The sequence below is a fragment of the Lontra canadensis genome, unplaced genomic scaffold (assembly GCF_010015895.1).
Source record: "Lontra canadensis isolate GAN:19392208 unplaced genomic scaffold, GSC_riverotter_1.0 scaffold184, whole genome shotgun sequence".
Lineage (NCBI taxonomy): Eukaryota > Metazoa > Chordata > Mammalia > Carnivora > Mustelidae > Lontra > Lontra canadensis.
This window is the reverse complement of record NW_022631178.1, coordinates 752,550-765,242: the sequence shown is the minus strand read 5'-3', so window position 1 is coordinate 765,242 and position 12,693 is coordinate 752,550. Positions and strand designations below refer to the sequence as shown.

Here is a 12,693-nt window from a genome sequence, read left to right as displayed (position 1 = left end):
GATATAGCTTTGGTCTCTTTTCAAATGTTGGACAATAAACATAAAATTCAAAATCGTAACCATCTCTAAGTGCACCACTCAGCGGCGGAAAGTACACTCACACCCCCGCCCTCTGTCTCCAGAACTGTCCATCCCCCCACACGGAGACTCTGTCCCCATGAAGCACGGACTCCCCACCCCTGCCCCATCCCCTGCTCCCACCCTCTCCTCTCTGTGTGGACAGGACTCCTCTGGGGCCCTCCTGGGAGTGGGGACCTGCAGGATGGGTCCTTCTGGGTCTGGCTTCTCTCGCTGAGCCCCGTGTCCTCGGGTCCTTCTGCGTCGTGGCAGGAGACAGAGTCCCATCCTTTCTTGGGCTGAATGATATTTCAGTGTGTGGATGGACGGACAGATGTGTTTATCCTCCATCTACTGATGGACATTTGGGTGGTTTCCACCTTCTGGCCGCTGTGAACACAATGTACAGATATCTGCCCTATTCCTCTTAATTTAAAAGTTTTATCTTTGAAATAAGAAGAGGGGGGCGCCTGGATGTCTCACTGGGTTAAGCCTCTGCCTTCGGCTCAGGTCATGACCTCAGGGTCCTGGGATCGAGCCCCACATCAGGCTCTCTGCTCAGCAGGGAGCCCGCTTCCCCCACCCCCCCACGTCTCTGCCTACTTGTAATCTCTGTCTGTCAAATAAATCTTAAAAAAAAAATCAAAAGTTACAATTTTGTATACTACATACATACACATACATATGGTAACATGGATATTGGCAGGTAAAGCAGAGAGGCACTGGACAGGAACACAGGACTGTGTTCTGTCATGGTTGCCATGTGGCTTGTAATTATCTCATTCACTTACTGTTTTATTTTTTTTAATTTTTAATTTTTTTTAAGTAGGCGCCACGCCCGGCGTGGGGCTTGAACTCACGACCCTGAAACCTAGAGCCGCACACTCCACAGATGCAGCCAGCCAGGTGCCCCACTTATCACTTATTCTTGTTCATTCCCCCCCGAAGTAGGCTCTGAGCTCCAGGGGAGTCGGGATGGAACCCCCAAATTAAGGTACTGTTCACGTGTCTGATGAATGAATGAACGTCACTTCCCACGACCCATTGCTGCACAGCAGGGCTGGCACACTTTTTCTGTACAGAGCAAAGTAGTAAATATTTTTGGTTTCGTTGGGCGTGAGGTTTCACGGCCATGACTCACCTGGACCGTTACAGCCAGAAAAAAAACACCAGCGTGCTGACGGTAACGAGCGGAGCTGGCTCCATGCCGATACAACTTTATTTGCCCATGCACAAAGGTGAATGTCATGTAACTTCCATGTGTTGTAAAATAGTCTTTTGGGGTCCCCCCAGCTATTTAAAAATGTAAAAACCATCCTAAGCCGTACCAAAAGGACACCAGGGGTATGGGCTCTGCAGGCTGATGGCAACTTTGTAACATGAGAGCGCTCTGACCGAACGGGTCCCCTTTGTGATCAGGAGTACGTGTTACGTGTGTATATGTGTGACACGGGTCTACGTAATCTGGTAAGACTGGATCGGACACATCCCGCCTTGCATCCTCTCTGCCTGGTCTTGCTGTGGCCTGTCACGGCATCACTCACCGTCTCTGACTCCAGGCTGTGAAGTGCAGACAGTCGCAGCACACACTAGGGTCTCTCACAAGGAGTGGACACAAGGAGTGACCTCGTGTCGTTCCCTTGCCAACCTGAGCAGGAATGAGTGTGGCCCATCTGAGAGGAGAGGAAGATGAAGCTGGAACAGAAACCGTTTGGCTAAGTTGGCAGCCAGACCGTAATGTGCCGTCGCTGCTTTTTGGGATGGAGTCCAAGTGGCATGGAGATGACCACCGGGAGGTCCCTTATCTCAGGGGACAATGAAACCACAAGGGAGGCTCTGAGCTGACCGCCCCCTCCCTGCTTTCCCTCAGGCTCTGTTTGGGCAGCAGCCTCTGAGAGTTCCCCAGCGACCCGGGCTTCCTGCTCTACCAGGGCCTGTGTGATCCCTACCCTCCTGTGCCTGGCCCGGGGGACGGGGTCACTTCTGTGATTAGACTCCGGACAGCTCTGATGTTGCAGATTCTCCTGCTGAAGATGAAGCACGTGGCCAGCCTTCGGACCCCCACGCAGCCGCGGACTGAGGCCCTCCCGCCACCCACAGCCAGTGCCCGGGCTCGGAAGCGGGCCCTTCCCTAGAGGCGGCCTCGGGGGCGCCCCCACAACTGGCTGGCCCCTGCCCGAAGCATTCCGACAGGGTGAGGGACAGGGGACCCAGCTAAGGGATGATAAACGGGCGCCGCTGGCGGCGGCCACGTCCGGGGTAACCTGTTACACAGCCACGGCTAACCGGTCCGAGCGGCCTTCTGTCTCAGGCAGGGCGTTCCGGGCCATCGCTTCAACTCCGCGACATTTAGCGAGCGCGCCGCCTGTTTACGGAGCGGGCCCAGGGCGCCTTACGCGCGGTAGCCGCCGCAGGCCCGTGGGTGCACCGCGCAGGCGGCGCCCGGCCCCGCCCCCGCCTGCGGCCCCGGCCCCGCCCCCGCCCCCGCCCCCGCCCCCGCCCCACAAGGCCTCGCCGCGACCAGGCCCGCCCGTCCCGAGCCGAGTCCGGCTGCGCGCCCCGCCGCAAGCATGAGCGCCCCCGCCGCGCCCCCCATCTTCGCCCCCGGCGAGAACTGCAGCCCCGCGTGGCAGGCGGCGCCCGCGGCCTACGACGCGGCGGACACGCAGCTGCAGATCCTCGGCAAGCCGGTGATGGAGCGCTGGGAGACCCCCTACATGCACGCGCTGGCGGCTGCCGCCACCTCCAAAGGTAGCCGGGCGCGCAGGGGTAAACTGAGGCCGAAGGCCGCCCAGATCCGGGGTCCAACCCGCTCTCCCGCTGAGGTGCATTCGAGCCCCTCGGTGCCCCCGTTTTCCCGCCGGCGAAATGAGGCTAGCGGGGGGTAACGGGGAAGTAAAGGGGGTGCTGCAGGCACGGGCTTGCACACAGCAGGCGCCTCCTAAGTACCGGAACCTCCTATCCCGGGGTGATGGGCCCCCACCCCGCAGACGGGGACAGGCTGGGTTGGGGGAATGGGACCGACGACGACGACCTCCTCGTCTGGAGCTCAGCCGTGTTCCCCGCGTGAGGTGGGGGTGGGGGGTCTGTGGAGGTCGGGCGGGGCGGGGGCACTGCCCAGGCACCCGGGGGGGAATGTTCCGCCCGGAGTCCCCAGAAGCCCCGCCAGTGCTAAGAATAGCTGGTGGGGGGGGGGGAAGCGGAGGCTGGGAAGCAGCTGCAGGGGTGGCCCTGTGCCCGGGTGTTGGTCTGAGGAGTCCCCAGGGGCAGGGCATGGGTCCTCTGGCACCTGTGCTTCTGCCTGGCAAATGAGCATACCCAGCGTCCCTGCGTAGTTGGGGGTGTTCCCCTGGCCCGTCTTTGGGCCAGTGGGGACCCATCTCCTCCCCAGTTGTTGCAGGTCTGAGGCCTCAAACCCCGCACCCCCTTATCGTAGCAAACAAGGGTAGGAGGTAGAGAAAAGTAACCAACTGGAGAGATAAGGGCCAGTGGGGCTCAAAGTCCAGGGTCTGACCCCCTCATCCCCCCCCACCCCCCGGGCCATGCCTAAACTCGGCTGCCCACACCTCCCTGGCCCCTGGCCAGAGCCCACACCATTCCTGCTCAGTTACTGTGTTCCAAACCTCCGGCCCACTTGTGCCCTCCTGGCCTTGTGCCCCCTCCTCCAGGCAGCTGCCCATCCCCCACCTGGCAAGTGATAAGGGGCTCTTTGTGTGACCAGGGGGCCGAGTGCTGGAGGTGGGCTTCGGCATGGCCATCGCAGCTTCCAAGGTGCAGGAGGCCCCCATTGAGGAGCACTGGATCATCGAGTGCAATGACGGCGTCTTCCAGCGGCTCCTGGACTGGGCCCAGCGGCAGCCACACAAGGTGCCCACGCCTGCCTGCCCCGGAGGGCGTGGGGGCCTGGGTCCCTGTGGCGGACGGAGGAAGTGGCATTCTCCCCTGGGAACTCCAATGCCCTCTCCCTTACGGCAGGTGGGGAGAGGCCGGACACCAGAGACCCTCAATCTTCTCTTTTTGTCTCCCCGGCCTCAGGTGGTTCCCTTGAAAGGCCTGTGGGAGGACGTGGCACCTGCCCTGCCAGATGGCCACTTTGATGGTAAGGGGGGAGGGGTCTGGGGGGTGCTGCCCGAATTTCCACCCCCAGCCCCGCTCCGTGGCTCGAGGACGGGCCTTGTCAGGAACACGCATGGCAGTGTCGCCTGGGGGGGTGCGTGGCGGATGCCGGAAGAACAGCTGGAGACAAGGTCCCCGGGGGTGGCGGCGGGCCGAGAGCTCGGGGCACGGCCAGGCCCTCTGTGTACACACCCCTGCCGGGGCCACTGCCCAGCCCTGAGCTCTGGCCCCCCCACTGCCTGCGTAGGAATCCTGTATGACACCTACCCGCTCTCTGAGGAGACCTGGCACACACACCAGTTCAAGTTCATCAGGGTAGGGCCTGCGTGGGGACAGTGACCCCAGGGGCGAGTGCGGGTGGGGCCTTTCACACCTTCTCCCTGTTTGTCTGACCGGCCAGGAGGTGGGAGGCCCCCAGGGAAGTGGCTTCTGTCCACACCCCCGACCTCCCTGCTGACCACTGTCCCCTGCCCAGGACCATGCCTTTCGCTTGTTGAAGCCCGGGGGCCTCCTGACCTACTGCAACCTCACCTCCTGGGGGGAGCTGATGAAGGCCCGGTACTCCGACATCAACGCCATGTTTGAGGTGCAGCGGCTGGGAGCTCCGCTGGTGGGGGAGGGGGTCCCCGCCCCCAGCCCTGGGCGGGGGTGGGGTGGGGTCCCTGGCCTCAGAGGTTGGTCTCCTGGGTGGACTGTGAGCCTCCACTTAGAAGTCAGGTAAGGTCTCAGCTCAGCGGCCTTCCGCGGCTCCCCAGCGCCTTCAGGACACAGAGATACAGCCCAGGCTCCCCACCCCGGCATTGCCCCTCACTCTGCCCCCCTCCAGCCACCAGGACTTTACAGGGTTAGGCAGGCTGTCCCTGCTGTGTGGGCGACGCACGGAGGCCAGCCTGCTGATGCCCCACAGTGGGGCATTGCTCCCTGAGCTTAGACGCCTGGAGGGGGCCCTCGCAGCTGTGGGCTCTCCTGTTTCTGTGGGCCAGCGGCCAGGCTGCTGAGCCTGGCTCTCAGGGGCCTTGGCAACTGTACTGCCGTCCTGGGAAGAGTGGGCCCCATGGCCCCGCGAGTGACACCCCCCACCCCCACCAGGAGACGCAGGTGCCCGCCTTGCTGGAGGCGGGCTTCAGGCGGGAGAACATCGGTGTGGAGCTGGTGGAGCTGGCCCCGCCGGCCGAGTGCCGCTACTATGCCTTCCCGCAGATGATCGCACCCCTGGTCCGCAAGCACTGAGCCTGCCGGGCCTCGGGCTCAGCCTTCGGGGGGTTTCAGTCCTGTCCCGGTGCCCCCACTCAGTGCCTTCACAGCCAGAAGTGCAGGCTCTGGGCTCTAGGTCCTGGGTTCGAGTCCAGACACACCAGCAGTGGGACAAGCTTGCCTGAGCTTCCCTGTACGTGTCCTCAAGGACCCAATAAACGCCAGCCCTGGGCTTGCCGGACCGGCAGGACGGCGCAAACACGTGCTTGTGGTGACTTCTCCTGCCCCTCCAAACAGTACACATACAGAACACCATCATCTGTTGAACCGATCTCCGGGGAGATGGGGGGGGGGACACTCTGCCCCCAGCACGTGAGCTTCCCTGTGCACGCGACAGACCTACAGGACCACTGGGTCATAGCAGACAGACACTCGTCAGCCCCTCCCCCAACCGGCCCCTGAAGCAGAGAGCAGGTGTCGCGCGTAGGGGCCACGCAGCCACGGAGTCCCTGGTCCCACCCCGTCAAGTCAGGCAGAGGGCCTTCAACAAAGCGAAACCTTTAATCCCAGGACCCTCGACTCACCCCTCCACGGACGCCAAGCGCGCTCGCCGCTGCCCCCAGGGCTACGCGCTCTTGCGTCCGCAGGCTCTCGGCCTGTCCACCGCCCTCCTGCAGGGCCTCAGTGGCTCCGTGCACAGGACTAGGCCTGCCTGGCACAGCGCCCCCCTCTCCCACTCCCAGCACGCCCGCGGCCGCCTGTCACACAGGGAGAGGGACGCACGGAGCTCTGTCTGTTTATTGGCCAGAGGGGGGCGGAGCCCGCGGGGGCCGGAGCAGGGCCGGAGCAGGGGCCGCGCTACCTGCGGTACCAAATCCTCAGCTTCTTCTCCCGCTTGATCTTCCTCTGCAGCTGCAGGATGCCATACAGCAGCGCCTCGGCCGTGGGTGGGCAGCCTGCAGGGGCCGTGCCTCAGTCTCCCCGCCCACTGAGGGTGGCCGGCTCCCACCCTCTGCCCTCTCCGCCCCCCACCCCGCCCCAACCGGTGCCGGGATGCCGGGAACGGTGCCCATCCCCCCCGCCGGCGCCACTGACGGACCCCTGCTGCTTGGCAAAGTGCGCCTCCGTGGGGATGGTCAAAGGGGAGGCTGGGCACAGCAGCTGGAGGCCAGATGGGCCCTGGGACCAGAAGGGGGCAGCAGAGCCATGTCCGGGGAGGGGTCTGAGGGGGCCAGGGCCCCGTCTCCAGCACCGCCTCTAGCCTGTGCTGTCCAGGTTGGGGGTTCGAGTTGCTGACCCTGGCAGTCAAGCCATGTGCAGTGAGGACGACTGGGCTGCCCGTTCTGGGCCCAGCTGCCCTGCCTGCTAGCCCGATGACCTGGCCTGGGGCCTCTGGGAGGACAAGCACAAGTAGTCCACTGACCCTGGGCCACGCTAGCCCCTGGTGGTAGTGCGCCCTTGGAAAGCAGGGAGGGATGGGGGAGTCTAGGGGGCAGGACAGCCAGGCCGGGCAGGGAGGCCCACACGGCCCACAGGAGGGGAAGCCCTGCGGCCCTCATCCCCAGGACCCCACCAGAAGCAGAGGGACAGGTCACCCCCCAGGGGGGAGCGGCCCGGAAGGACAACCACAGGCACGGGTGGTCCTCGGCCCAGAATCCGGCAGTGTTGTCCCCAGAGCCCGCCTGGTGGAGGGGGCCGGGCTCAGAGGGGAGACCTGCCCTTGGTCACACAGCCAACGGGGCAGCTGGGCAGGGCCTGGCCTCTATCTGCAGGGTGGATTCCCCCGTGCCCACCCCCCCAGACGGGCCCCGGCCCCCCACAGCGGGGGACGCCCTAGGGTCTGGCGTGGCCAAGGCTCTCAGCAAATGTCTCCAGAACCCTAATCACCACCATTCACCGTCCCTCTGAAGGGCACCAGAGCATCGTGACCTAAACCTTCCCGGGCAGCCTGGAGTCGGGGCCTCGAGTGTCCTCTACTCGCCTCGCCGGGGCTCAGGTTGGGCTTCCCGTGGGGGGCACTGAGAACCCAGGAACACAGGGTCTCCATCTGCAGGCTGAGCACCACTGGCTGAACCCCGACCTCCGACACAGGGAGGGGCAGAGGCCCCGGGCCCAAGCACGGCCAGACACAGGCTTCACCGGACACACGATCCTTTTCCAGGGACGCGGATCACAGACACTCCTCGCTTTCCCGACACACATGACTGCATTAGGCGTTTCCATCTGTGCCATCCGGCCAGCCCGGCGACCTGGGCTCCAAGGGAGCCCTGCCCTCCTTCATGAGAGCGAGACCCCGTGCACACCGGCCCTGACCTCTGGAACCATTCTGTTTTCTAACTGTGTCTCCCTGGGCTTGTGTCTGTCACGTGGAGCCACGCGACGTGCGTCTGCAGACGGCCGAGGAGCCGCCCTCACCCAGCTCAGGCTCAGGCTTCCTTCCGCACTGGCCTGGGCCCCGGGCTGGGTAAGACCCAAGTCTCCGCAGTCGGGGAGACCTTCAGGGGACAAGGGAGGAGGCGGCTGGGGCTTCACTCTTCTGCTTGGGCCTACACCTGTTTGCCTGGGGAGGGCGGGAGCCTGCAGCCTCTGCAGGGGTGTGGGGACCCTGTGACATGGACGGGGCCGGCTCACCTGGGACGTAGATGTCCACGGGCACGATGCGGTCACAGCCCCTCACCACGGAGTACGAGTAGTGATAATAACCTCCTCCGTTGGCACAGCTGGAGGGGGTGGCACGGTGAGTGGCATGCTGGCCGCTGGCCCTGCCCCCCCCATCTGCCTCCAGGTGCAAACAGGAACCAGGAATGGGCAGGATGGGGACACGCAGTCCCTAAAGAGAGGCCACCCGAGGCCTTCTGTGGGACCAGGGAGACTGAAGCAAATGGATGACCTGAGCCCACGGCCTCAGGGAGGGAACCAGACACAGAGGGCCCCATGGGGTGTGAGTCCACACGTGTGACATGCCCAGACGAGGCCCCTCCATGGATGGGGAGGGGGCTCGCGGGGGCTGGGGTCCGGGAGAGGGGTCGGGGGGATGACTGACGGGAACGTTTCCTTGGAGGATGATGGAATGTTCTGGAACTAGGGGCTACAGCTGACAGCCCCATGAATCCGTGGCCCATCACGGAACTGTGCACTTGGACAGGGGCACTGCACGGCCCCAGCTCTACCTCCCAGAACAGTGAGGTGAGGAAGGAGCTGCTGGCAGTGCGGAGAAGGGACTGGGGAGGGTGGCAGGCAGCGGGGTGAGGGGCGCGCAGACGGCCCACGGAGCGGCGCCATTTACGTCCGTGCCGCAGGGCCAGGGCCAGAACGGGGCGACCCCGAGCAGCGCAGGAGGGGTGCCCTGGGGAGGGGCCGCGAGGTGTCCCGAGGTGACCGCGGCAGAGGGAGCGGAGACAGGCAGGGGTGCCGTGGCGAGGCGGGCACTCACCTCCCCATGGACACGACGTAGCGAGGCTCGGGCATCTGGTCGTACACCTGGAAGAGACGGCGGGGTCTGGCCGCAGCTCAAGGCCGGGGCGCAGGCGGCGGGCCTCGGGGCCGGGCCTACCTTGCGGAGTGCGGGGGCCATCTTGTTGGTGAGCGTGCCAGCCACGATCATCACGTCGGACTGGCGCGGGCTGGCGCGGAAGACCACGCCGAAGCGGTCCATGTCGTAGCGCGGCGCGGCCATGTGCATCATTTCCACCGCGCAGCAGGCCAGGCCGAAGGTCATGGGCCACAGGGAGCTCTGCGGGGGCAGGGTGCTCAGACAGGGGACGGTGCCGCCCGCCCGCCCCAGCTCAGGGCCCGGCAACCAGGCCTCCCCACGGCCACCACGGCACGGCCAGGCCCCGAAGGGTCACCGGCCCAGGGTGGTAACCGGAAGGGAAAACAAGCTACATCTGTGGGCCAGCGCCCTCCGGCGGCCACGTTCCCAAAGAACTCGAGCCCCGGAGAAACGAGTGCTAACCAGGTGGTTCACGCAGCGGCCCAGCATGTCATCGATCCGTGCTTTCAGCACAGCTCGAGTGGCTCTGAGTGCCAGGAAAGCCGCACGTCGCATTCGAGACCCTGGGGCTCAGCCCCTGCACCTGACTCATTTGTAACACTTCCTAGGGTTCAGGGACTCCACATGCCTATTCCTCCAGGAAGGCCTCCTGGCTGCCCTTGGCTGCCCTCTGACCACTTCCTCCATCCATTTGGTGCCCGCCTCCCTCCTGCTGTACTTCTCTGCTTGAGCCTTCCCTGCCGTCCCTGCCTCGTCGGGGACCTGCCCAGGGTCCCGCCCGCCTCACTGTTAACGTGGTGCCCAGGTGTGGGCTACACAGGAAGGCAACCCGGACAGCACTCAGGTGTGCATAGTTAAGACGACACTGCAGCGGCCACGTCCGTGCTGGAGCCACAGACCCTGGCAGGACGCAGAGACACACGCACACAGGAACGGACCCCGGGCCCCCCCAGCAGAGCGAGGGGTGCTCCTGTGAGTCAGGGGAGACAAAGATGTGCACACAACACGCAGACTGTCCAGGCTGAGTTCTGGGGACCTGGGGGCGGGCTGTTTTCAGGTTTTTCCCAGGAAGGAACCCCTGTTCTAGACACACTCTGGTTTCCCAGTTAAAATCACGTCTACGTTGAAAGAGAAGAAAGAAGAAACAGAAACAGGAAATCTGCAGAAGGGAGGCTGTCACGTTCCCTGGGGCGGAGCGAGAGACCAGATCGGGGCAGGGGCACAAAGGGGACAGCAGGGCCCACAGAGAACAGGCGCAGTGTGCACGTGGGAGCATGTGGGAGCAGGCGGCGGGAGGCCGGGGGGCACGGGGGGTCGGGGCTCACCCGGCGGGCCCAGTTGATGAGGTCATCCAGCTTGGCCACCACATACTCGCCCCGGCTGCTGGGAAGGGCGGTGGATTTGGGGAGCACGGCTCCAGCTGTGGACGCAGCGGGCTGGGTGCTGGATAGGAACACATGGCGGGGGGGTGGACATTAGCCAGGCAGGCACCCCAACACCCCCACACCTTGGTCGGGCCTGGAGCAGCCTCTCGGAGGGCAGCGGCAAGCCAGCACCACAGCCTGGTCTGGGGCAGCTCCAGCAGGAGCTGGGCCGCCAGGGTCAGGCGCTCAGGGTCGGGCACTCCAGCCCAGGGCAGGACGCACGTGCTGAATGACAGCATGAATGATGGCTGCTGGCTGTGGCCCCAGCGGGCCTGTGTCCCCAGGGGAACTTGGCGTCCCTGAGCTCCACTGACGCACTAACAAGGGCCCTGCTGGTCTGGGGTCGCACAGCCATTGTCTTGGATGTGCAGGAGGGGGCTGGGCAGGGCTCCGAGGGCAGGGATCCATGCTGCCTCACCCTGATGGTGGACGGACGGCCCTGGTGTCACCCAGGGCTGCTGCGAGGGCTTTAGTGTGTGCAGGGTCCCAGGAAGCCTGGCCTTACCTGCTGGGGCTGTCAGCTGCCACACTCGAATGGACACCACGCACCTGAGTAGCCACGCCCACACCGGAGCTGCAGGGAAAGGGGGTGCACATGAAGAGGAGCCTGGGGTGCCCCAAGGCGCTGTGACAGAGGCTGTGCTGGAGCAGGGATGGGGAAACTTCTCCCAGGGGGCCAAATCTGGCCTCCGCCTGTTTTTGTCAATACAGTTTTATTGACACGCAACCACATCCACCCATCTCTGCCTGTCGGATCTGTTTTCACAAAGGCAGAGCGCAGCAGTCTGCACAGAGCCCATCTGGCCCTTCATGGAAAGTCTGCTGAGCCTGTCCAAAAGGGGTCTGCTCTTCATTTCCTAGGTCTCTCATTTTCCCCTTTATTTTACAGTGAACACGAGTGATTCCTAGAAAAACAGTCTTATGGAAAAAAGGCAAATTCAGCCCAAAGCCACATGCTCCTTGAAGCCTCCCACCTCCCCCCCATCAGGAGAGCCTCTCCCGAGATCTGCCACGTCCCTGCCCCAGGGCGCAGGAGATTCCTCCATTTCTGCGCTCTGTCCACAAGAGAGAGGGCACGGGACTGCCTGTCCTCCCTGACCTGAGGAGGTCTACTGGAGGCTGCCACCTGAGCAGAAGCACCAAAGGCCTTCCTGCGACAGGTAACAGGTGCACCGTGAGTGGACGTGGGTGTGAATGCAAGCTTTGCCACCACCTGGACTGTCCCCACGGAGGGGCCTGACCACCACCTGCAGGAGGAGACTGCCGTCCTGTTGCAGCCTGCCTCACCACGTGACCTTCAGGAGGCGGGCACCACCCAGCCTCCCTGGCCGCCTGATGCTGCTGGAGGGCCCTCCCAGCCCCACCCCCACGGCAGGGCCTTGTGGCTTGGGAGACGCAGAAACTCACCGCAGAGCCAGGATCGGGCGGAGCAGGTGGGGAGCTGCGGAGAGAACCACGCGGTTGAGGGGGAGGCAGCAGCAAACACCTGCGGCCTCCAGGAGGTTGTACAGGAGCCCCACGCCTGGCACGCCCTTCCCCTTACCCTCGGGCTATCTAAATTCCACGTAGCACACGCTCGGTAAAGAGGGGTCCTTCCGAACGGGACCCACACAGTGACCCTCCCCTGCCCGGGAAAAAAGGCCACCTCACACCCGGGCCAGCCTCCCTTTCCTCCGCACGTCAGTGTCGCTCCTGCCTAAGGGCCTTTGCACTAGCCGGTCGCTCCGCCTGGAGCTCCCTGCCCCAGGCGGAGGCACGCCGGCCCTTCCTAACGGGCGGGTTTCAGGCCCTACCGTCCCCCGGGGTCGATCAGGGCACCTGTTGTACCCCCATCTGTGTTGTGGGGCGCCTGGCTCTCTCCCATGACGCCGGGGCCTCCCCGGGGTCCGCGGGGTCCTCCGGCAGGGCCTGACGACCGAGCCGCCCAGAGACGTTCCGGGGCCCCAGCGGCCTCGGGCGCAGACTCAGGGCCGGGGATGCGCTCGCGGAGCGGGCAGCGCCGTCCCCTCGGGGCCCGCGGGATCGCGCCCCCGGGACGCGGACCACCGCCGGCCGCGCAAGCCCGGCCCCTGAGCCGGTGCAGGCCGCAGGTCCCCCAGCTCCCGAGCGCGCGGCCGCCGCAGCCCCGCGGCCCCGACCCGCTCACCCGCCAGCGCCGCCATGTCCGCCGCGGCCTTCAAACAACCTCTGCGGTCCGTCCGCGCCGGCACTCCGGGTCCCTGGGGCCGCCTGCCAAAGCGGCTCGGCTGCTGCGCGGAAGCCGGGCCCCGGCGCCAGGACGTTCCGCCTCCGCGGACGGCCCCCAGCCGCGCGCCCCGGAAGCCCACCAGGGACGCGCGGGCCCGGCGGGGGCGCGGGGGGCGTCGCGGCAAAAGCGGGCCGGTCGCTCGCCTTCTCCTCCGGTCGGGA

The 12,693-nt window shown here is 64.9% G+C and overlaps 2 protein-coding genes across 2 annotated transcripts; one reads left to right on the top strand and one right to left on the bottom strand.

The window, feature by feature from the left end:
• The first annotated feature begins 2,557 nt into the window (after nt 1-2,557).
• GAMT (guanidinoacetate N-methyltransferase) lies at nt 2,558-5,580 on the top strand. The gene is made up of 6 exons (XM_032847074.1): nt 2,558-2,808; nt 3,779-3,924; nt 4,093-4,156; nt 4,421-4,488; nt 4,649-4,759; nt 5,263-5,580. Exons 1-6 carry the CDS (start codon nt 2,628-2,630, stop codon nt 5,401-5,403), a joined length of 711 nt encoding a protein of 236 aa, XP_032702965.1. The 5' UTR covers nt 2,558-2,627; the 3' UTR covers nt 5,404-5,580.
• Nucleotides 5,581-6,194: 614 nt separating this feature from the next.
• On the bottom strand, nt 6,195-12,560 carry NDUFS7 (NADH:ubiquinone oxidoreductase core subunit S7). Its single transcript, XM_032847007.1, has 8 exons — nt 12,431-12,560; nt 11,692-11,725; nt 10,790-10,858; nt 10,186-10,303; nt 8,921-9,100; nt 8,801-8,847; nt 7,999-8,087; nt 6,195-6,323 (listed from the first exon to the last, which is right to left on the bottom strand). The coding sequence occupies exons 1-8, from the start codon at nt 12,444-12,446 to the stop codon at nt 6,226-6,228; spliced, it is 651 nt and encodes a 216-aa protein (XP_032702898.1). The 5' UTR covers nt 12,447-12,560; the 3' UTR covers nt 6,195-6,225.
• Nucleotides 12,561-12,693: the final 133 nt, after the last annotated feature.

What these genes read in the sequence shown, in the direction of transcription:
- GAMT (XM_032847074.1), top strand. Translation starts at nt 2,628, where the DNA reads ATGAGCGCCCCCGCCGCGCCCCCCATCTTCGCCCCCGGCGAGAACTGC. An exon ending in GCCAGATGGCCACTTTGATG is followed by an intron (nt 4,157 to 4,420) that starts GTAAGGGGGGAG and finishes CTGCCTGCGTAG; the next exon opens with GAATCCTGTATGACACCTAC. An exon ending in ACCAGTTCAAGTTCATCAGG is followed by an intron (nt 4,489 to 4,648) that starts GTAGGGCCTGCG and finishes TCCCCTGCCCAG; the next exon opens with GACCATGCCTTTCGCTTGTT.
- NDUFS7 (XM_032847007.1), bottom strand. An exon ending in TCATCAACTGGGCCCGCCGG is followed by an intron (nt 9,101 to 10,185) that starts GTGAGCCCCGAC and finishes CTGCCCCCGCAG; the next exon opens with AGCTCCCTGTGGCCCATGAC. An exon ending in TGGCCCCCGCACTCCGCAAG is followed by an intron (nt 8,848 to 8,920) that starts GTAGGCCCGGCC and finishes CGTCTCTTCCAG; the next exon opens with GTGTACGACCAGATGCCCGA.